The 24,300-nt window shown below is 36.8% G+C and overlaps 1 protein-coding gene across 2 annotated transcripts in view; it reads right to left on the bottom strand.

Moving 5' to 3' along the window:
* Nucleotides 1–24,300, bottom strand: part of LOC111143863 (ALS2, alsin Rho guanine nucleotide exchange factor) — a 74,274-nt gene that overhangs the window by 25,355 nt on the left and 24,619 nt on the right. For both annotated transcript variants that reach the window (XM_022497845.1, XM_022497834.1), the window contains exons 6-13: nucleotides 21,892–22,060; nucleotides 20,994–21,090; nucleotides 16,729–16,806; nucleotides 13,915–14,097; nucleotides 11,863–12,034; nucleotides 9,745–9,925; nucleotides 6,738–6,803; nucleotides 3,387–3,549 (exon numbers count right to left, since the gene is read on the bottom strand). In XM_022497845.1, coding sequence (XP_022353553.1) covers nucleotides 3,387–3,549; nucleotides 6,738–6,803; nucleotides 9,745–9,925; nucleotides 11,863–12,034; nucleotides 13,915–14,097; nucleotides 16,729–16,806; nucleotides 20,994–21,090; nucleotides 21,892–22,060 — 1,109 coding nt within the window. The remainder of the gene's footprint in view (nucleotides 1–3,386; nucleotides 3,550–6,737; nucleotides 6,804–9,744; nucleotides 9,926–11,862; nucleotides 12,035–13,914; nucleotides 14,098–16,728; nucleotides 16,807–20,993; nucleotides 21,091–21,891; nucleotides 22,061–24,300) is intronic.

Here is a 24,300-nt window from a genome sequence, read left to right on the forward strand (position 1 = left end):
TATTAACTCACTTCAAATACAGTACCAGTTTAAATGAAAAATATATTTTCCAAAACAACAACAAAATGCTTAGTGAGAAAAGCAGCATTATTCTACATTTTTTCAAATCTACTTCTTATCTGGCTGACAAAATGACAGATTTCCATTTGTTATTGATTTAATCTGTTGGTTGAAACAGATGCAGAAAATCTTACTTTATAAGGATATATAGTTGGAAGGCTAGGATTATTTTTACAGCCATTTCAAATAATAGTGGACGTCTTTGAAACTAAACCAAAAGTTGTTAAGTGGTAGGTTCTTAAAGAGTAGTGGAAATGTGGAATGTGAAACTATATTAATCAAACTTTTTCTACCGTTAAATTAAATCCACTGATCAATCTTACACTTTGGATAGATCTTTTACTTACACATGATTTTATAGCATGTGGATTAGACATCTGGAAAAATACTGGTTCACTGAGTTATGCAGACCTTCTAAATGTTGATACATTTTATTATAAAACATCAAAAATTCTATGTTAATATTATCACCAATCTCATCAGAAAAAGTTGTCAAGTACTGGGAAACTGCCAAACTCAACAGTGATACATACATGCTTCCACATTTTACTTTTTGCTTCAGAGTTCAGATTTTATCATTCGCCACAAATAGTCAGTTGTTCTCCTTGAAATGACAGGTTCATTTACTCATTTTTGAGAAAATATCTGCCTAATACCCAAATCTGAATAAACACAGTTATCTGTCAACTGTTCTTTCAAGTTAAAAAACAAAAACAAAAACAAAAACAAAAACCAGCTCTCAACTCAAACAATAGAGATCTTGTGCTTTTTTCTTGAAAAACCTCTCTACTCTGGTATGCAGCAGAGCGGCTCTGCGTACTCCCATCCCATCACACAGAATCTTAAAAGATAAGTATTTCTGGGTGTGTGGTGTTGGATGTTAACGAGATTTATTGTGGATGATCATTTCACAAAACATCTCTCTAGCGAATTATTACGTGGGATACCTGAAAACAGAATGTAACAAGTCAATTATATCTAAAAAAAAAAAAAAGAAAAAGAAAGAAAAAAAAAAGTCACTGGTTGAGGTTAAATAAGATTAATAATTTTTGCTGTGTCACCAAGAGTATTTCTAAGTGAAACCGGCCTATTTTTCCTGCTTTTGCTTTTTTAACTGCAAGCACATGGCAGCATAAGAACACAATGACGAGTCTGGTGCCACTGCCCTGATTCATGCTAAGGAGCCAGCAGTTTTGTCCACCCTTACTTCTGCACCATTGGTGCAAATGACACACCATGGAAAAGCAAATGTCTTACTATTGTCCTGAAAATAGTCTGATCTTGTGACCCCTCTGAAAGGGTCTTTGGAACCCCCAGGGGTTTGTGGGCCAAGCTTGGGTAACCAAATACAGGACAGGGTATAATTGCTATGCTAGGTGGAAAGACAGCAGAAGGTAAAACAAAAGGATGACCCCTCATGTCCATGAGTAATTACTTTACATTCCACAATTCTTACAGTGATTCATATTCATTTTCCATTCATTTAAAAGACATTTAATGGCATGTGCTACATACAGAATATTCTGCTGAGTGTCAGGCATAAAAAAAAAAAATAAGGTACAATCGTTGTCTTCTGGGAGCTTAAAACAAGGCAGAAAAGATAGAAAAATATACAACATAGCAGAATAATGCAATGGTTTTGTTAACAGGTTATCTATCAGAAGAGACAATATAGTAAAGTGGTTAAAAGAAAAGACTCTGGAGCCTTTGGATATAAATTCTAGCTTGACCAATTGTCAGCTGTGCCTCAATTCTTTCATCTGATGAAAGGGGATAATAATAATAATAATAATATCTATTTCACAGGGTTGACATGGGGATTAAATGAATACATATAACGTGCTTAGTACCTGGCACATGGAATGCGTTTAATAAATATCAGGTGTTTTTACCTAGAGAAATTTATAGGTATATATGATGTCTAAGCTGTACCTGAGATTTACTAAATAATAATGTGCAGTGTTGGGATATGGCCATGTGTTTTGAAAAAATTTCTCCAGATGATTTTGATCCCCAGTCCTACAGATCATAATAAGAGAATAATGTTGAAAGAGAGTACTAACAAAGCACAGAGAAAGGAGTAACTAATTCAAAGACTGGAAGAGGAGGGAATGTGGTATAGTCAGAGAGGGCTTCATTTTCATGATAAAATGACTTTTGACCCAGGCCTTGAAATTTTTCCATAATGAGGATAGCGGTAGAGTGTCTCATGAAGGAAATATAAAATATGTATGATGTTCAGTCAGGGATCTAAACAAACCAGATAAGGCTAGAAACAAAAGACAGTATCAGATTATCAAGAGCCTTAAACACCAAACTAAAGAGTCTGGTTTTTCACACAGATTTAGGACCCTTCAGACTGGAAACTGTCATACCAGACCCCCTGAATAGTTCTTAGCTGGTCTAATGGGGGAAGACCTTCGATTAACTGAAGATACATTGAGATGACATTTGCAGCTCAGTGGGTTACCTGTGTAGCTCAAACCTTCATTGTTAAAACTACATCAGTTTGAGTTAACATTGAAATCAGACTAAAGAAAAGATCTATGACACCACAGTAGAAACAAATGTAAAAAGCCCACAGCAGTTTGAGGGTCACTCTAGAGACTGCAATTTGTCCAAATCAGGAGGTAATTTCCGGGATTTAGAAGATTCTAAGGTATAGGAGACCCTAGAATCATCCTGGTTTCTCTGGAGCACTTCCGAGTGGGAGTAAAATGAAACTACACATTTTAGTACAGTTTCAAAGGTCAATGTCTCAGGACCAGCTTTAACATACACCGTATCCTACAGTGGTGATAATTTTCGAGGACTCTACTCATTTCATACAAAAAGTGGACCACTTAACCTATGAGAAAGTCCTATAACACTGATTTCTCAGAGTGTATGCTAAGGTGACCAGAATCCCTGGCATGAGTCTATCCTGAGTCCTGGCCAGGATAACTCCACTGCCTTACAGGGATCTTATTATACAGAAGGCCAGGGTTTTAAAGAGCTCTCTGCAACCTGGATTAGTATGCACTCAATAAACTTCGACAACTATTGAGTGAGTAGCATAACTGGGTCTCGACTTCAGATACAGTTTCAAAAAATGAATATAAAATTAATCTTGGGAAGGTCCCAAAAAGAAACCCAATCAACAGCAAAGAGAACTTGATTTACCTACAAACTTTCTTCTTCCATGTTCTTGAAGACAATTAATTTAATTAGACACATATAAATAGTAAATTAGTGGAGTCTGAGGTCTTGGGGTAGCACAATCCAAACAAACAACCATGATCCTCGGCTTTCCCAAGAGTTCAAATAAGATATTTATGGGAGCTTACCACTTCAAAACAAGTAGCAAGCTTTAGCAAAACTTTTGCATAATTATGAAGTCGTCTGATTGGCAAGAAAAACAGAGTATTCAGTATTTCCATCAATTGGGTGTTCTCATCATTTACTTCTGATAAATCTTGTAACAGCTCTTGGTTTTTATTTAGGAAATCACTGGAGATAGAGGAAAAAAGGAAATTTAGTTAATCTTTTTGGTATTGAAATACGCACGATATTGAATAGATATATTTCACTACTTTTTTCAGAATGCACATTTTTAGGTGCTATGACAGTAGACTATAAATACAATGAAATAAGTAGGTAAAATTAACAGAATTTCCCCTGCCTATAAAATAGATTTTTGCAAAAAAAAAAAAAAAAATAGATTTTTGCAAATGAAAAGCAGCATATGGTAGCAATAGTAACTCTATAATAGAGATGGTTAATCATAAACTACGCCTTGAGTTCTAGGAAATGAATCATGCATCCCGCAGTTTCAGGGAATAATTGGAGACCAGCTGACACCATTACCTGTTAATTTCCAAGCCAAAAGTCACAGCAATAAATGGCAAGACTAATTGCTCTAATCAGTGGTTCTAAACAGAAATAATGGAGAAAAACAAAGCTCTTTGCTCCAACACAACTGACACGTAATATTAAAATACTTCTATTTAGTGCTCGCTTTGGCAGCACATATACTAAAATACTTCTAATTTCTTCTTTTTTTTCTACACCTAATACAAATTTATTACAAGAGAGTAATGAAAAGCTGTAGGTACCAGTACTACAATTAACAGGAAACAGTAGAGCTAATTCTATGTGAAGACTGCAATGCTGAAATCTTCAAAATCATTTTAAACTGAAGTCAACATTTCGTTTTTATATTTAGTTTCATTGAAGTTCATTATTAAAATTTTTTGCAAATTTTAATGGTGATCAATAACCCACTGAGACAATGATCAGACCAAAATACATAAAAGATGTGAAAGAAGAAAAAAGAAGATGTGAAAGAAGTAAGAGTTGGTGGGACAGAATAGTAGTTATTATCTGCCCCTTAATAAGCAATAATTATGTGCCAGGTACTACCCCGAGTGCTTTATAAGCATTATATTACAATTCTTACCCACAAGGCTTCATATTAGACAATGTCATGCAAGACTATAAGCAAGAATGAATCATTTTATAATCTCTCAGAGAACTAAAAAATAAATGTTTAGCTCTGAAATTATGAAATATTATCTTGGAATGGAAAATACGTAATAATTTCCAGGAGCCCAGAAGTTCAATAGCACAAAGTGGACTGTCTTATAACGCAATTAAGAGATCTGAGGGTGCCTTGGGGAACATGACCCAGATTATTATTTATATTTGGCTTGTGTGGATGTTCTTTCCTCCTACATGTTCTTCCTCCTACATGTTCTGCTGCTGAGATCAGCTAAGGACACTCACTTAACCCCACAGAACTGCTCTGCTTTAACCTGCTCCTGAGAGACTGAAATAGCACATGTTGAACACATACCTACTATGACCACGTTTCTTCTGGATGCCCAGTACTGCACCAAAATGTTCCCACTCTTTTAAGTCCTATTACTTTTCAGGATTCACTCAGGTCCTTGGCCTATGGACTTTCCCCAAAAGGGCCTTGTATGTTCTCAGGAAACCTGAACCAGGGACTGTTTGGCTTATCTTCTCTTGGGAGTTTTAATCCAATAGTGGCAATACTGCTTTCCCCTTACATGGCTGGGTTTGTACGTGTTACTCAAAAATTAACACATTAGGGGCACCTGGGTGTCTCAGTTCGTTAAGAGTCTGCCTCCAGCTCAGGTCACGATCTCAGGGCCCTGGGATGGAGCCCTGTGTCCGGCTCCGCACTCAGCAGGGAGTCTGCTTATCCCTCTGCCCTCCACCCACTTGAGCTTGCTCTCTCTCTCTCTCAGATAAATAAAATTTTTTAAAAAGGGAGAAATTAGTGGAATAGAAAACAAAGAAAGAAGTAACTAAAGCTTAATCTTTGAAAAGAAAATTAAAGAGGGTAAACTGCTGACAAAACTAAGATTAAAAAAAAGACTCAAATAAATAAGAACAATGAAAAATAGGGGATAGAACTGCAGTTATTATGGAGGTAAAAACATCTTAAGAAAATGGTAGCAATATTATACCAATAAATTTGAAAGCTTGGATGCAATAATTTTCCAGAAAAATATAAATAATTAAAGCCACAAGAAGAAATAAAGTCCTGAACAGATCTATTCATCTAAGAAATTAAGTCAGTAGTTTAAAACTCCCTTTAGAAATGCCCCCAAAAAGCCGTATGTTTTTAGATGAATTCTACAAAATCTCAAAGTACAGATATTCTCTATCTCATGCAAACTATTCCAGAAAAAACAAATTTCCCACACCCACTTTTTAACTGCTAGTGCAATCTTCTTACCAAAACTTCAAGTTCAGAAAAGGAAAACCTCACATTCATATAGATGCAAAATCTTAAGTATCAGCAAATTGAATCCAGCAATGTACTGAAAAACTAATACAGGCAGATCACTAAATTTATCTTGGGAACTCAAGGATGTTTACCATTAAAAAAATCTATTGCTCTTCAACTTTCAGGAATGGAAAGGAACACTCCCCCCTTCCTTTTTTAAGAAAGGAGACCTGTAACACTATAAATGATATTTACCAAAAACCTAAGGCAATCATCTTTAATGAGGAAATACTAAAACTATTTCCCTTGAAGATCAGAAGTAAGACAAGGGTGTTATTACTATGTTAGGGTATAAGATCAAAGGCAAACATGGCAAGATATTAACATCTATTAAATCTGGGTTGTAAGTACATATTTGATATACTGACTTTTTAAAATATAACTGAATTTTTTAAACTTGCTTTTGTCTCTAGGTCAATACTCGTTAAGAATCTACATTGTTCAGAATGATTAGCCTCATGTAAGGGGCCTTTTACATTTATTATCCAGAAGCTAAATGCAAAATCTTTGTATTTGTGTAACACTTTGTGTTTTTCTCTATACCATCACATACATTATTTGCTACTCACAAGCAGAGGAAAAAACATTTCCATTTTTCAGATGAAAAAAATTAGGCTCAATTTGGTTAAGAGAGTTGTCCACCGTCTCAGGGATAATAAAGAAGGACCCAGATCCTGTTTTTTGAATACCATACGACTTCCAATGATAATCAGGGGCTAATAATACCTGTCTTCTGTAAGAGTTAGTGAAAGTCTACACTTTGATTCATTTGATAAAATGATTATGCCAAAACTTTTCCTGGGCACTCAGAAACACAGAACACTATAAAATATGATCTTCGTTTGTTAGAATGGTAATTGGAAGGTATGTATTTGCTTACATGGCGGGCTTAGCAAGAAGCTGGAATCCTCCCATAACCAGGAAATTTGTAATAGATGTGCAATACCTTGAGCAAAAAAGAAAACACACATACATTAGCATTAAATGAAAATTCTGAAGAACAAATTTACATAACAAGCATCTGGAGCAGGTACTTCTTGGTCTCACCAATAACTTTCAGAACTTTTGTGATGTCAACATTAGTCATGAACGGACTTGACTGAAAAGAAGGGCAGATTATGTGATAATCACAATAATGAGGAGGGGAAAAAACCATTTTAGTAAAGATGTTAATATAATTGTAAATTTAAAATACAACTAAAATTATGCAGAAGATGCTAGGATTTGCTTCATAGATTTTTTTATTTATTTGACAGAGAGAGAGAGAGAAAGTAAGCAAGCATACCCAGCAGAGGGAGCAGCAAAGCAGGCGGAGAGGGACAAGCAGGCTCCCCGTGAAGCAGGGAGCCTGATGCAGGGCTCAATCCCAGGACCCTGGGATCATAACCTGAGTCGAAAGCAGATGCTTTAACAACTGAGCCACCAAGCGCTCCTTTACTTTGCTAACTTAACAAACTTGAGGAAATATAATTAAAATAGTTGATTTTTAATGAAAATTAAGCCTTCAGAAATAAACAAGAGAAGAGAAGAAAATATGTTAAAAGAGCTCAAGTGAAACTATTAGAAAATGTCAGTTAAGTTTTGGTCTACTGTTACAGAATGTCTTGATGTACTGTTTGATGCATGTACATTTCTATCATATTCCCAGAATGGCAAAATGGAATCAACAGACTTCAAGAGAAGGCAAATTCCTATTCAAAATAACCCAAGGTACCTTACACTTAAAAATGATCTTGATGGGGCACCTGGGTGGCTCAGTGGGTTAAGCCTCTGCCTTCGGCTCAGGTCATGATCTCAGGATCCTGGGATCGAGTCCCGCATCGGGCTCTCTGCTCAGCAGGGAGCCTGCTCCCCTCTCTCTGTCTCTCTGCCTGCCTCTCTGTCTACTTGTGATCTCTCTCTGTCAAATAAATAAATAAAATATTAAAAAAAAAAATGATCTTGATGTGGGGAGGCTCTGTGGCTTACTAGGTTAAGTGTCCGCCTTCAGCTCAGGTGATGATCTCAGGGTTCTGGGACCCAGCCGCACATGAGGCTCCTGGGGAGTCTGTTTCTCCCTCTTCCTCTGCCCATCCCCACTCATGTTCTCTCTCTCTCTCTCTCAAATAAATGAAAAATCTTAAAAAAAAAAGGGGGGGGTCCTGATAATAAATTAAATGTTATGTGTGTTTTACCACAATTAAAAGTAACTTCTAAATTCATAAGCAGTGGCGCCTGGGTGGCTCAGTCATTAGGTAGTCTGCCTTTGGCTCAGGTCGTGATCCCGGCCAGGGTCCTAGGATGGAGCCCTACACTGGGCTCCCTGCTCGGCAGGAAGCCTGCTTCTCCCTCTCCCACTTCCCCTGCTTGTGTTCCTGCTCTCGCTGTCTGTCAAATAAATAAATAAAATATTTAAATAAATATTTTTAAAACTCATAAACAAATCAAGGTTTTTTTTACTTGCCTCATCTATATGAATAAATTACATTAAAAGATAGTCCGAGGTATCAAAATAAAAGCATCTCTAAGTCCTGAAGTATAAGAGAACAAGAAATTTTTTTAAAAAATTGTGAGATAAGTAAGACAAAAAAGAACTACAATAGCAAAAGCTGAAACCCTTATGCAAACAAAATCTACTTTAAAAAAGTAAATTGGGGGTGCCTGAGAGGCTCAGCCAGTTAAGCATCCAACTCTTGATTTTGGCTCAGGTCATGATCTCAGGGTCAGGAGACTGAGCCCTACACTGGAGTCTGCTTAAGATTCTCTCTCTCCCTCTTCCCACCCGCCAAAATAAAAAGTACACTGGTATCAATTTATGTTATTTTTCATGCCTGAAAGAATACGAGAGACTGCAACTAGGGTATTTCCTCTCAGACAGTATCTTCAAATATATTTAATATTGCTTACAATTAAAATCACATGCATCTCTCCACATATATATGCATAAATCTGAAAGGAAGTACACTAAAATTAACAATGGTTATTTCTGGTGGTAGAATTGCGGGCAACTTTAAGTATCTTTTTGACTATTCTTATTTATATAATTTTCGATAATAAACATCATCACTAATATTAAAAATAACCTAAATAAAACACCAACAGAATATGAACTCCTTTTCACTGGCTCCTGGCTGTGGCTGTGTAATCTTAGAGCGCAACAAAGTGCCTGGCACTTAGTGGGTGCTCGGTCCATACTTGCTAAGTGGATGAGGTATTAATAAAGAATAAAACTTTCACTTCAGATCAACAGCACTGATGTCATTTTAATATGCATTAAAATAACAAATTAGGCCTCACATCAAAATGGCAAAGAATAAATGAAAAAAAAGTGAGAAATTTTTAATTTTCAATACACTTAGAATATTTTGTTTGAAAAAATTAAAAGAATCTTGGATAACTTATGGTAGATTTTATTAAGGAAATATCCTTGTTTTGAAGATAGTATGGTCTCTTTTAACCCTCCATTTACACAACAATAAAAAAGAGACACTGGAACAACTCCATATTTACCATTAGCAGTTGGTCTTAGAATAATTTGTTTAGTTACTTATTTCTTCTAATTTTATCATAATTTACTAAAGTAAGCGAAATTGTTCTATAAAGAACCGTATTTATTATAGTATATTTTATGTAAATTAAGAATATTTCATGTAAATTAAACACTATCAATCATTCTGCTAGACTACAAAAAGAAATGTAATTCATTATTTTTCAACCTTTTTTCCACTTAAAGAAAACTGAAACTTTAGCAATGCAGAACTACAGTTGGCTTAAGATTAAAATACTGCTTTGCAATTTCTATTACCTTATATCACTGTCCCTAATCTAGTCTCTTCTGATTAAGGAGCTGTTCTCCTTGGCAGAATAACCCTGCAGAGACTGAACATGACACGGGACTGGATACTTGCTCTGTATAACTATCCAAGAAGAGACTTGCATGCTTCAGAATGACCAAACTCCGGGCTTCCTTTATCCCATGGAGGAAGTTGCTCAGGGAGGCTCCGTGCTGACCAATCAGGTAACACAGCTTGCTGAAACGGCTTGCCACCTCCTGCAACAGCTGGACTGTGCTTGCGGTGCCCAAATTTTCTGTAACGGAGTGATGATGATGAAGACACAACCTGAAGACTCACGACCTGAACACCTTCTCAAGATCAAGATTATGAATCCCCCTTTTCTAAAAATACTTAACATGCTGAGATGTACTCTCAACTGTGGAACTCAAATCATCACAATGTTAAAGGAACTTCAGAGACCAGAGAATCCAGTCACTTGAGAAACTTGTTACGAACACAGGCACAGGGTTCCCATAGCTTCTGACTCAGCAGGCCGAACATGAGCACCACTGGGCAAATCTCACTCTCCTCCCATTCTGAAGATAAGTAATCTGATGCCGGAGAAAAGGAAGTGAGCTATCTGATTTCACACAACTGGTAAGTGACAGCCAGGAATTAAGCGCACTTTTGTAGTTACATTTTCGTTAACATTTTCAACTTTTTGTACTGACTTCTGCTCTACTGACCCTTGGACAAGCCCAACACTTCAGTGAAGGGAGGGCAATCCCCAAATCAGACTGACCAGGTTGCTCTGAACTTTATAGAGAGTACCAGGGGGTCATCTGCTTTTTCCCAGTCCAAAGTTCCTAATTTCCAGGACTTCTCTCTAAGCAGTGAGGCTGATGAGCAGATGAGGCAAGAAGAACATAGAAATCACGAATCAGGACAGGGAAAAGGACAGTCTCACTTTTCTTTCAGAGCACTCCAGGAAGCTTCCAGCTGGGACTGCTGCTTTTCCCCTTGCCAGTCTCCTGTGGTGTTATGCCCACCCACTGGAAGAGAATTTATAGAAGAGGCACTCTACGACATTTAAAAAAGGCAAAACAGATTAAAAACTAAAACTAACTAGGATGCCTGACTGGCCCAGTCAGAAGAGCATGCAAACCTTGATCTCCAAGTCATGAGTTTGAGCCCCACGTTGGGTGTAGAGATTACTTTAAAAAAAAAAAAAAAAAGCTAAAAAAAAAAAAAAAAAAGATAAAATAAAATCAAGAAATTTAAAAATGCAGACAGTCCCTAACTTACAAAGGTCACATTCTGAAAGACTATATATTACTTATTTGAAAAAATGTTTTCCCATTATAAAAATGGGCTGACCCACACAAGCCAGTGCCAACTTAATGTGGAAAAACTGATATACTAAACAAGGCAGAATTTAAGCACTACAGTATTGATCTGAATTCCAGGTCCTCACAGGGCCCTCACAGGGGCCACAGAGTGCAGGAAAGAGAAAGAGAAAGAAACTTCCTCTCCGTTTTCTATGCGCAGGGCCAAACCTACAAAAATTCTTGAAAAAAATGAACTCTGATCTTCAAGAGCCATTTCTCCCGCTTCCATCTGTATGCCTTTCTAACCTCCTGGAGACCCGGGATCTGGTGTATCCTGACAGCAGACCCCTCTAGAACTACTGCAATTCCTCTGTATTATCTTCATCTTCAATCCCTCCTCCCTGTTGACTGCAGCTAATAAAAGGAATCAGATTTAACCAGTTCACGGGAATGCTGGATAAGACCCTGAACACTCTCGTCCACAGTTTAAGAGACTACTTGTAAATCCAGACGAATCTCCACTTGATGTAATTCTAAGAACTAGAACAAAGAAAATGAAAAAGTCAGGTAGTACAACATAAGATATCTTAGAACTAGTGGGGCCAGAAGTGCTGTTCTGAAGTCTGGCTCCTAGATCAACTTTCCCAAAGCTGTTTATGCTTCTCTACCATGAATATTCTGAAAAGCTCCACTTCCTATTTCCACAAGGGAAAAAGAGCTCTGGGAATGGTAGAACACTCAGGGGCAGCTGGGCTCCTGACAAAGTGGAAACAGTATGTAAGTGGTTGACAGCCTGTGTACAAAAATAAGAGAATGGAAAGAAAGGAACCTGTAACTCAACTTTTTTTTTTTTAATTTGTGCTACAGGAAGAACAGATAAAGAGTCCTGATAACTGAGGGGGTGGGGGGACGTTCTACTTACCTAAACTGAGAAGAGGCCGGAGAATCTGAGATTTGATGTCACTTAGTTTTGAATAGAATCGTCTTTCCGTAGTAGCCAACTCATGGAGACTGGCAATATATCCCATAACATTTTTGTCCACCAAAGCTAGATAGCTATCTTTTCCTGCTGTCACTCTGCTTATATATCCGAGCTGAAACAGAGGAGGAGAAAAAGATTAAAGATAGAATATAATGTACTAGCAGTAATCTGGGTGCTAAAACTGGCTCATATCAGCTGGCAGGAGCCAAATGGAATATTTACATTCAAGAATTTTGCAAGTTAGTTATTAAATCACCCGTAGCTTGAAACTGGCAATAGTAAAATTACCCCCCCAAAATGCCAAACACTATAGATCGGGACTTATTTGTTTTGTTTTGTCTTTTTTTAGAGCTGGTTTACCAGTACAACATTATTATATATGTGTATCTGGACCTATACATTACCACATGTATCTATACTTTTATTGCCACAGTATCTTTTATTTCATATTACATGTACTTAGAACCACAGACACCCTAAATATACAAAGATCCAAACAATAGAGATACATATTTCAGGATCCTCTTTTTTGTGAAATAGGTTAAATGAGAGCAGAGAGGATCTCTATACTGTGTACTGGAACATCAAGGGTCTAGGAATTATCTTGTCTCTTAAAAGTGCAACATAAAGGGATTTTCTTTAAAAGGGACTTTTTGTCATTTATCCACTATACCACTTAACAAAAATAATCAGTGTATACACAGATCACTATAAACCCAGCAAACCAAGCTGCAGACCACGCACACTAATATCCATAGTAACTGATGATACATACTAAAGCCTCACTCCTCTCACCAGCGTATTTCCTCATTTATCTGGACTATGGGATTTTTCATAAGAATGTGGAGCAAGGGCCAACAACTACAAAGAGTCAAGTGCATCGGAAATAACAGCCTGTGTATAGGTCAGCAGCCAAATCTTGGCCAGTGTTGCCTTTACCAAGAAAGACTTTGTCCCTATACATTCATAGCTAATGCATTTACCCAGAAAAACAAATATGAAAGATTTAAAAAAAAAATCCATAGGCTGTATTATCCAGTAAGAGTAAGAAATCCAGAATGTATTAGCTTTGAGGGTAAATCATGGCACTTTGAGGATATGAGTTACTTTAATGAGAAAAAAAGAAAACCAGGAACAGGCCAGTCATTTTAGGTTCATGAAAAAGAGATAGGAAGTAGGAAAGCAAAGAAATACAAATCAACAAATAAAAAAGAAGGGAGTAAATAGCAGTAAATAAAACAAGTTAACAGAGGAGAGAAGCACAGCTGGTTGCCTGTCAGGTCTGCCATGAGCCCACCTTGGGTCTATGTCATTTTTACTTCCCATTTACAATTAAAACCTCATCCACTCCAGGGATGCCTGGGTGGCTCAGTCAGTAAAGCATCTGTTTTCAGCTCAGGTCATGATCTCAGGGTCTGGAATCGAGCCCTCTGTGGGGCTCCCTGCTCAGCGGGGAATCTGCTTCTTCCTTTCCCTCTGCCTCTCCCCACCAAACCCAATACACACACACTCTCTCTCAAATAAATAAAATCTTTGGCAAATAAAACAAAATTTAAAAACCTCATCTACTCCATTTCTATTCTAATTCACCTCTGAGGGCTCCATGAACATAGTTAGGAAACTTCATTGTGAAATGTACTTTTTAATATTCCTACATGAGGGTGTTAATTCAATGAGTATTTATAAAGTACTTGCTATAAGGATACAGCAGTAAATGAGAGCACCTAAAATCTCTACTCTTCAGAATCTTATAGTTGAGAGCAGAAAAATAGACCAAAAAAAGTAAATTATATAGTGTACTTGATGGTGACACGCACTGTGGAGAGAAGTCAGTCAGGAAAAGGAGGTAAGGAGAAAAGGGGGATGGGAAGGGTTTGCAATTTTAAATACAGTAGACAAAGACAAGTCATAATAGGCATATATACAAATAAGAACCAAACAAAAAGACTGCTCATGTGTTACGGAAGGCCTTAGGATCCAATTCCCGTTCACCTTACTACAGGAGAGAAGTACTGGAGTCTTAGTACCACTGTGATTCTCTGGAAGGTTGTCACCTTCTGCAGGGTCCTGTCGGCCACTGTAATATAACCCAGGCTGGAAGTCTTCTGTATCCACTAAAAACAGGGAATAATCCTGGCCTGCGGCTACGCTCCAAACTCTATTTTCACTGTTCACCTGTAATGACAGCAAGATACCATCTGTCCAAGATGAAAGAAAGAATTAAACAGAAATTCAGATCCACCAGAATGGAAACGTTAGGTTAAACAGATGTGGTTGCACAGTCACTAATATCTCTATTGGCAAAACTCATCCACTAATGTGCCCTATCAACTGCAGCACAGACGCGTAGATAAGAAGGAATCCTGTGTTCAGCTTTTAAATTCAGAACTGGATTGTTTTTATAAAATCTGAAAAACTAGGATTTAAAAAGGAGAAACTGTAGATCTAATTTTTAATAGTTACTTTTGGAAGTCTCTATAAGACTTAGGCCGTACTACAATTAGGAGCCACAGAAACTTCTAGAGCCCTATTCTGACAGCTAGGACACACCTTTGTCCATTCATATTCAACTGTGTGCACAAAAATCAAGATGGAAAGAAAAAATCTAACAAGGCACAAGTGCATTCTAGCCAACTACACTCTTCAGTGCTCAAATTCAGTTCTCCCACTTGGAATTCACTACCTCTCTGATGTGACTTCACTGTACCAACTCCCAGGCTGTTGAAACAGGCAAGGCCCCCTCGAAGCCCATCTACAGGGATCCCCCAAACCAGAGGTTCTCAACAAGCAGTCTTTGTAGCAGCAAACACCTACAACATGTTAGAAATGCGAACTCTCAGGCCACAGAGCTACTGAGGGTAAAGCAATCTGGTTTGACACTGATGTGTGCAAAAGTTTAAGAGCCACTGCCTTAAACCAATGGTTTTCAATCCTCAGGATTCCACGTGGTGATTCAGGAGGCCCCACGGAAAGGTAGGTGTCAGGGCTCTGCCCCATCCCCCTCCATCCTTCAACTAAAGTAGTTCTAGGTTTATCCATTTTGTGTATGAGATTACACAGAAGATTTCACTTGAAGAAAGTATTCTGCTACGAAAACTCCTGCCCCAACCTCCAGCCCCAGCTTTAGCTGTGACTTCAATACCGATAAGCAAAAACCCTCATATCTGTCTGATTCTTTGTGTCTAGACAGGCTCCAAATCCTAGGTGATTGGATGACTGTGTGAATGTGTGCACATGTCTCCACTACTTCATAGCTATCCCTTTCTGGCATGACATTATCTTCTCAAATTCAGGCTCTCCAAATAACTGGCTTCCTGTTAATTCTGAAAGGAATGGATTACAATTTTTGCAGGAGACAAAAGTCTTTTTACTAGTCTCTAATCAAAACTAATTCAGATCTCCTTCTACCTTGACTCTTATTTCACAGATTAATTAAAATGACATCAGAATGTTTCTCTCATCCTTCCCCCAAATAAAAAAAAAACCAAAATCCTGATGCTGTAATTTTTATCTGTACAGTTAATGAGTAATGAAACTAAAATCTTATTCTCTCTTGTCTGACTGTACAGAGTTACATAAAAACTTGATTTCCAGGGCCTCCATCCTATTACAGAACTTTCCTTGGTAAGAATAAATGTACAATCTAATTCACTGAAGTGAAAAACAAGGAACAATGATCTGCCATATTTTTTTGTTATATAATATCAGTAGTTGAATAGCTGAAATGCTCTATACTGAAAATATTTAAGATTGGAACTAGAAAGTAATAACTATTGCCTAATGTTTTATCTAAGTCTTTTCCTCTTGGTGAAATGAAGTTCCCTGGAAGGAAAGGTGGCACGTTCAAGTCTTATAAGGCAATGGATCACAGTGTACCCTGAAAACATGCATTACTGTAATATATATTATCTGAAGTTTATATGCCAATCGTGTTCCTGAACTTGACGTAACTACCCTTTTTGTCTCTGCTGCCCTCAGTAGAGGGAGCATGTCTTGGGCTGGGTTGATAGCAGAATCAAACTACAAAAGGATGAGCTCCATATTCCATTCTGTTAGGCTGTTGCCATGTTAACTCCCTGCCCCCTACCATCCAAAAAAACAAATCTCATATAAGGAGTCAACACCATTGATGAAAATTTAGTATTTCCACACAGTTTTGGAGGAGAAAAAAAGATTGATAAATAGTCCTCTAGAATTACATCAAAGGGACTAGAAGTTACCAACCTCTGAATAGCATTGCATAAACCAAAAGCAATTTATACAACAGTGAAGAAATCATCTATACTTTTAGCTTCACTATAGAAAATGAAAAGATTTACAAAAAAGTTTTACTACTAGGACTATATATGTAAAAAAAAAAACAACAAAAGCCCCCGCAAAATACCACCACCAAATAATGTTATGTAAACATCAAACTTAAGTGAAAAGTCAGAGTAGGCATCATTTGGTGGTACAAAGCTCAGAAGTCAATATCATCATCCTAGAATCGTTTGTTTAAAAAAAAAAAAACTTTTGCATTTTTATTTAAAAAAAAAGACAAAGGACTATGAATATTCAATGAACAATAGAAGCTAAGAACAAAAGAAATATAAACATGTTATTTTAAAAAAGAACATTTAGCTTGAAAATAAGGGGCTTCATGGCTTTTTTTTTATAAAAAAAAAAATTTAAGTACACCAAAATGAATTTAGGTCACAAATACAGGATGCTACTAATTTTTCAAGCACTAAATGGAGATATATAAAGTGCTATGACTTAGAATTCTGAAATAAGTTGCTACAAAAATCACCAAGTTCTCAAAAATACCTTTGCAAGACGAGGAACTGTTGTTGGAAAATCATAATGCCCAAGTTGACCAAAGGTATTGCTTCCCCAGGAGTAAACCTATTACAAAATCATAGAAATGTAGATAAGAGTTGTGAATCTGACTACATGTCACTTCTGAATGTCTATAATAACATATCCATATATACGTGTATATATAAGTGTGTATGTATAAACACACACACACACACACACACACACACACTCCCAATAGTTATACACACATCACTTACATTCTTTAAATACTTAAAAAAATCATCTTTAAACAAGGCCAGAGATGATGAGCAAACAGTACATAGGAAGACAGAGTCCAAGGGTTAACAAAAACTATCATTTCTCGGGGCGCCTGGGTGGCTCAGTGGTTAAAGCCTCTGCCTTTGGCTCAGGTCATGATCTCAGGGTCCTAGGATCGAGTCCCGCATCGGGCTCTCTGCTCAGCGGGGAGCCTGCCTCCTCCTCTCTCTCTGCCTGCCTCTCTGCCTACTCGTGATCTGTCAAATAAATTAAAAAAAAAAAAAAACTATCATTTTTCAGGTGTTTACTACCTGCCCAGCATTTCTCTTAACACTTTGTTTGTATTAATTAATGTTTAATTCTCATGACAATCCTTTCTTTACAGATAAGGAAACTGGCTCAGAGGAGTCACAAATTTATAAACGGCCAAGCCAGGATATAATCCCAGGAATTATCCTATACTGCCTCTTTACAAAGAAGGTGATAAAAAAGGTAAATGCTATAAAGAAAAATTAATCATGATTCTTTTTCTGTAGACAGGAGTACTGTGAAATCACTAGAACACCTTTTCATACTCAAAAGAGTTATCGTGGGAGAAACACAAGTACCTATGCTCCACTACAGACAAAAGAAACTAGATGACAGTGACCATGTTTATGCAAATGGTTTGGTTTCTTCTGGCTTTAAAAGCAATTCATTGTCATTCTACAAGACTGTCACAGAACAAAGAAACGAAAAGAAGGTGGAAACAGCTGATGAACTGACCACTTAGAGACAACTGCTATTTTGTTTTGGGAACACACCCACAGACATACCTCTAGAAATTTTGATGTTTATAGTATATAATGTAGACACAAAACATAATGCTGTTTTGCAACCTGATGTTTTTCCTTAATGTTCTTCCTTGACATTTTTCAGTAAGTATCCAGCTACAACTTTCTTGCTTTCTTTTTCTTTATTTATGAAAGACAGAGCATGGGAGCAGGGGGAGGTGCAGAGGAAGAGAGAAAGAGAATCTCAAGCAGACTCAGCACCAAGTGCAGAGCCAGAAGCAGGGCTCAATCTCACGACCCTGACAACATGACCTGAGCTGAAATGAGGAGTCAGACGATTAACCAACTGAGCCACCCAGGCGCCCCAACCTACAACATCATTTAGAATAACTATGCAGAACTCTGCAGGTGTAGTTTAATAAAATACCTAACGAAGTAACCATATTTGTTTATAATTTCTAATTCTTTAATAAAAAATATTAAAAATCCTTGAATATACATATTTGTGTATCTATTTATTTCCTTAGAATAAATTCCTAGGCAAAGAACTCTGGGTTCATGAACCTGCACATTCTGATTTTTGATACATACTGGCAAACTGTTTTCTAGCAAGCTCCAATGTACATCCCTGCCAGCACTCTCTTTCCTTCCACCCTCACCGCACCCACTATTAAATGGGATCTCTGCTCATCTGGTAAGTGAGAAAATATTTTACTGTTGTTTTAATTTATATTTGTCTTCTAAGTGGCTGACCATCTTTTCATTCATTGCTGGTCATTTCTAGCTCTTTTATGAATTGAATATAAGCATCCTTTGACAATTTTTCTTTTGTATCTTTAGCAGTAACACTTTATCATATGTATCACAAAAGTTTTTTCCCAGTTTGTTATGTATTTTAATTTTGTGTGTGGCAGTTTTGCTATTTAGGAGCATTGAATTACTAGGTAGACAAACATATCTTTACTTTCTAACTTCTGGTTTTGGTATCATGTCCTTTTCTACTCCTAAGGTTATTGGGGGAAAAAAAGAAAGAAAGAAAGAAAGAGAAAGAAAGAAACACCTAAACTTGTTCTTACACATGTAAGGTTTTATTTTTTAACATTACATCTTTAATTCATCCAGAAGTAGAATATGTGAAGTTCTCTTAATTTTCTTCTGCAAATAAGAAGCCAATGGTTCCAATAGTATTTACTGAATATGCAGTCTTATTTCCCCAACTGATACGAAATGTCCACTTTTATCATATTCTAAATTCTCATATATACTTGGGTCTATTTCTAGTTCACAGGTATATTTCTATCTCACTCATTTGTTTGTAGTCTGATAGTATATTTTTTTTAAAGATTTTATTTATTTATTGGACAGAGATCACAAGTATGCATAGAGGCAGGCAGAGAGAAAGAGGAGGAAGCAGGCTCCCTGCTGAGCAGAGAGCCCGATTGGGGCTGGATCCCAGGACCCTAGGACCATGACCTGAGCTGAAGGTAGAGGCTTTAACCCACTGAGCCACCCAGGCACCCCTGATAGTATATTTTATAAGGCAAATTCTCACCCTTCCTTTCTGCTCATTTTCAGAATTTATGTGATTTACCTTCTGTATTTATTCTCCTGGAACAGTTTTGGGATCATTTTATCAAGCTGTAAATCTTACAATGAAATATTTAATGACCTAGGGGAAAATGGCATTTTTGCAACATTGATTCTTTCCATCTAAAAATAAAATTTCAGGGGTGCCTGGGTGGTTCAGTCAATTGAGCAGTCAATTCTTGATTTCAGCTCAGGTCATGATCACAGGTCATGAGAGCAAGGCCTGTGTCAGGCTTACACTCAGTTTGGAATCTGTTTGTCCCTCTCCCCCTGCTCCTCTCCCTGCTCATGGTCTCTCTCTAAAATAAGTAAAATCTTTTAAAATAAATAAAATAAAACAAAATCTCCAAGACCCTGGGACAGCTCAGTTGATTAAGTGCCTGACTCTTTATTTTGGCTCAGGTCAGGATCTCAGGGTTGTGAGATCAAGCCCCCCCACGGGGCTCCAAGCTGGGCTCTGTGAAGCCTGCTTGAGATTCTCTCCCCCTCTCCTTCTGCCCCTCACCCTCGCCCCCTGCCCTGCTCTCTCTCTAAAATTAAAAAAAAAAACAAAAAAACAGTAAAATCCCTTTCTCTTTATTATTTTCTTTTATAACCTTTCAGAAGAGTTTGTGAGTTTGTATCACATGGGATCTACACACTTCCTATTAAAAATATTCCTATTTTCCTAATACTTTTGTTGCCACTGTGAACAGCTTCTTTTTTCCCTATGTTTTCTGTTTTACCTTATGTGTATAAAAAGCTAGCAACTTTCATGTTTTGTAACTGACCATCTTCCTAATCTCTTACTTTTAAGTCTTTTGAATGATTCATCGCGTTAATAATAATAAATTATCCTTTTCTTTCCTAATATTTTCATTTATTTATTTGAGCTATTGGCTAGCCTAGTATGTGAAATTTAAACTATTTTGGCTAGACTAGTATGTGAAATTTAAAATATTTAAGGATTTAGATTTATTGACTTTTTCTAATAAGATGAAGGGACTGATGAAGAATCATTATGACTACATTTAAGAACAACTTAGGCGCACCTGGCTGGCTCAGTCCACAGAGTATGCAACTCTTGAGCTAGGGGTTATGATTTCAAGCCCCACATTGATTGTAGAGATTATATAAAAGTCTTTAAAAAAAAAAAAAGAAACCAACTTAAAATAACTACTTTATGTATTTGATGTATGATATAAATAAAATTTATCATGGTGTGGTTTTAAGTGATTCTGGAGGTCACTTTCAAGTCCCACAATTTTAAGAAAAATACCTCTGTTTTCTTTTCTTAGTGTCTTATCATAGATTTTCTTCATCAAAAAACATAAAAATTCATCAATACAAAAAAAAATCATCAATATCCCGGAAAATCTTGAATTCTATTTTTTGATAAGAGCACATTATAGAAACCTTCGTTAGGTAGACCAGTGTTCAATCAAATCTTACTATCGTATGTGTAACTTTACACAAATTACATAATTTCTCTAAATCTCACTTTCTTCCTCTGTAAAACAGAGGAAATGCAATATGATGTAAAATATTAGGAAGATCAAATGAGATATGGCATTATTGCCTAACACATGGCAGAGACTCAATAAATGAAGGTCTAACTTGGTCATGTTAAGCTTCCACAAAATTAAGATCAGCTTTTGACATTTTGTCTCCTACCTGGGATTTCGCAGTAAGTGCAAGAGAATGGTAACCACCTGCCTCCAGACAGATTACTTCTTTACCATCCAGACATTTTACACACAGTGGTTGAAGCCTTAAAGAAAAACATACACACACAAACTCAAAGTAAGGAGGCTCAGAAAGAATCATGACCTTTTTCAAATTACAGAGCAAGTGCTTTCAAGTAAAAATAAACATTACAAAAGAAAGCATTAAAATATTAAATATATGTTCAATTTACTCCTAAATATTATAGATGATTTCGGATGGTTTTAATTTAATCTCTGCCCATCAGTCACTAATTAACAAACATAGTTCAGAATTTGTTAAGAATCAAAAACAACTAACTGATTTGTTATGGCAGAGTATACTTAGGACACAATGAACTATAAAGCCACAGAGAGAAGTCTTTTTGTTGTTTGTCTAATGCTACAGTTGCCTTCGCTTTGCTAAGAGTAGACATTCATATTAACTGGTTGTTTTAGATAATCATCCCATTTACACACCTTCACAAATATGAGTTCACAAATATAATATTATGAGTTCTTAAACAAAACAACAGTTTTTCCTTGATGTACATTAAAGGTTTAATATTGCTATTATAGTTATTTTGGAAGCCACAAAGGACATGTTTCAGGTAAAAAAAGAAAAAAAATTGTTGGCTCTTTAAGTTAAAAATTGAGTTATTTAAGTATCCTGATGAAATACAATCTTATCCCAAACATCCCTTTCTGTTCCAAGATGAATATACATCAAAGAGATGGAAAAGTACACCAAAGATATTGAAGTCCTTTATTATTGGGTACAAATTTAAGGCTAACATGACATTTCCTTCACAGGAGAGAGATTTATTTGTTAAAGCCAACTTCTAACAGTGAACAAAGCCAGCACTCACCTAGGCAGAACATCACCATGTCCCAGCTGTCCTTCCTTCCCTTTCCCCCAGGTCCACACCTCTGTTCTCAGAGAAGGCAGAAGTGCATCTGCTTCTCCACTGTATGTAGGAGTCAGAACCACTGTCCGTGTTTTCACCCGGGCAGCTTTTCTTAAGAGCCTGGGGGAAACTGAAAATAAACCAGAGATGGAGTGAGGGAGTAGACGAGTGGGTAAAAAAGATATCATTTTGACGAGATGTTGATTTTTCAAACAAATACACTAACGTGGTATTTGTGAAGCATATTCTATAGGTTCTCTGCAAAAATGGGGATTTAATAGTGAGATGAGTTTGGTATGAATGCTGCCTACTACATTCTATCCTCCACACTATCTTGCCCTGTAGATTCATACACACATTATTAGCAAGCTAAAGGCCCTGACAAGTCCCGCAATTAAAAGGCCTGTTTAGATTTATTTAACTTAGCCCCACTTCCAAGCATTTGGCCACAGAATCCCTTTCTGTATAATATTTATATTATACAGAATGTCTTTGTGACATCCTACGGAACTTGTATTCTACAGAACATGCTTAACAAAATACTTCGCTAAGGCTGACAAATATTTTTCCCATTTCAAAGCAGAGATAAAAGTTAAGACTTTCCAAGTTAAGGTCTAAGTTCAAACATATTTTAAATATTTTTAAATTAATTAATTAATCTATTTATTTATTTTAGATTTTATTTCTTTATTTGACAGAGATCACAAGTAGGCAGAGAGGCAGGCAGAGGGGGGAGGGGGAAGCAGGCTCCCGACCAAGCGGAGAGCCCGATGTGGGACTTGATCCTGGGATTATGACCCGAGCCGAAGGCAGAGGCCTTAACCCACTGAGCCACCCAGGTGCCCCCAAACATATTTTAAATATGATAATAAAGGACTTACTTTAGATATAAAATTTTCAAGTTTCTATGTGGGAAAAAGATTATGAATATAAGTACTAAATAACTTTTGAATTGTGCCTATTTCAAATTATTTTATAGAGGACTTAATGTTTTAAAATATCTTTATAATCATTTATAGTATTTAAAATTATAATAATGACATACAACACTATGTAAATGTTGTTACTGATTTGGTGGCAGGATATGTTTGAAAGAAAATCATCAAATGTCGCTTAAGTGCAGACTTGGTCATTAACTTGAGGGCACAAAAAAGTGATCATCACTGGCTAAAATCAACATCTTTTCTGATAAATGTGCCATCCATTTGTACACACAGACACTCAAATAAACCTACTTGAAGTTCCCTCAAAGATGTATTTCAGGTAACTTTAAAATAGAGAAAAAGAGTGCATGTAGGGGCACCTGGGTGGCTCAGTTGGTTAAGCAACTGCTTTTGGCTCAGGTCATGATCCCGGAGTCCCGGAATCAAGTCCCACATCAGGCTCCCAGCTCCTCCGGGAGTCTGCTTCTCCCTCTAATGTTCTCCCCTCTCATGCTCTGTCTCTCAAATAAATAAATAAAATCTTTAAAAAAAAAAAAAGAGTGCATGTAAAATTTTTATAAAGATACTTTGGGTCACTAAGTAAAATTTAACCAAAAGGAAAAAAATCTATTAGCGGTATTGCATATTTCAATGACCTAATGACGTAACAAAAATCAATATTCCACATTTGTGGTTCCAGGAGATCTCAAATATATTTATGCTACAAATATGAAAGGACATTTCACAATAAGACAATTTTGGCACAAAGTCCTCCTTCAGACTTGACAGAATCCATGGGCTTTCTTTTTATAGACACACAGTCAATCAAGACTAAGGGTTTTATTTGCGAGCTAAAAATCTAGTGGCAATGAGAAATAGAAGACAGGATAACAGAAGTACTCCGTGGCACAACAGAGCCATAAGTAAGGAGAAGTGCAAGGTGGGATTCCCAATTTTAGAGCTTTGTACAAAATGGTGTAAAGACTGAGGGCTGGTAACCATAGACCACAGGTCAAACAGAGCCCACTGACAATGAAGTTTTACTGGAATATATGGCCTTACTCATTTCTGTTTTTACTTATGGCTACTTTTAAGCAACGATGGCAAAATTGAGTATTTATATAATAGAGACCACATGGCCCGCTAATCATAAAATATTTCTCTTTCATTGTTTACAGAAAAAGTTTACCAACTCCTGGTCTAAATCCAATGCTGCTCCAGCTTTAATGTGCACACCAGCCACCCGGGAATCTTGGTATAATGCACATTCCAATACAGTAAGTTTGGCGGGAAGCCTGAGACCCTGCATGTCTAACAGATTCCCAGATGCTGCTGCTCTTGTTTCTGGTCTGTAGGTCACAGTTTGAGAAGCAAAAGCGTAGATAATTGAGATTCCTAAACCAACCGAGAAATGCTGAAGAACCAACTGGGTAACAGTCTTAATATT

Source organism: Enhydra lutris, unplaced genomic scaffold (genome assembly GCF_002288905.1).
Source record: "Enhydra lutris kenyoni isolate GAN:26980312 unplaced genomic scaffold, ASM228890v2 scaffoldscaffold1, whole genome shotgun sequence".
Lineage (NCBI taxonomy): Eukaryota > Metazoa > Chordata > Mammalia > Carnivora > Mustelidae > Enhydra > Enhydra lutris.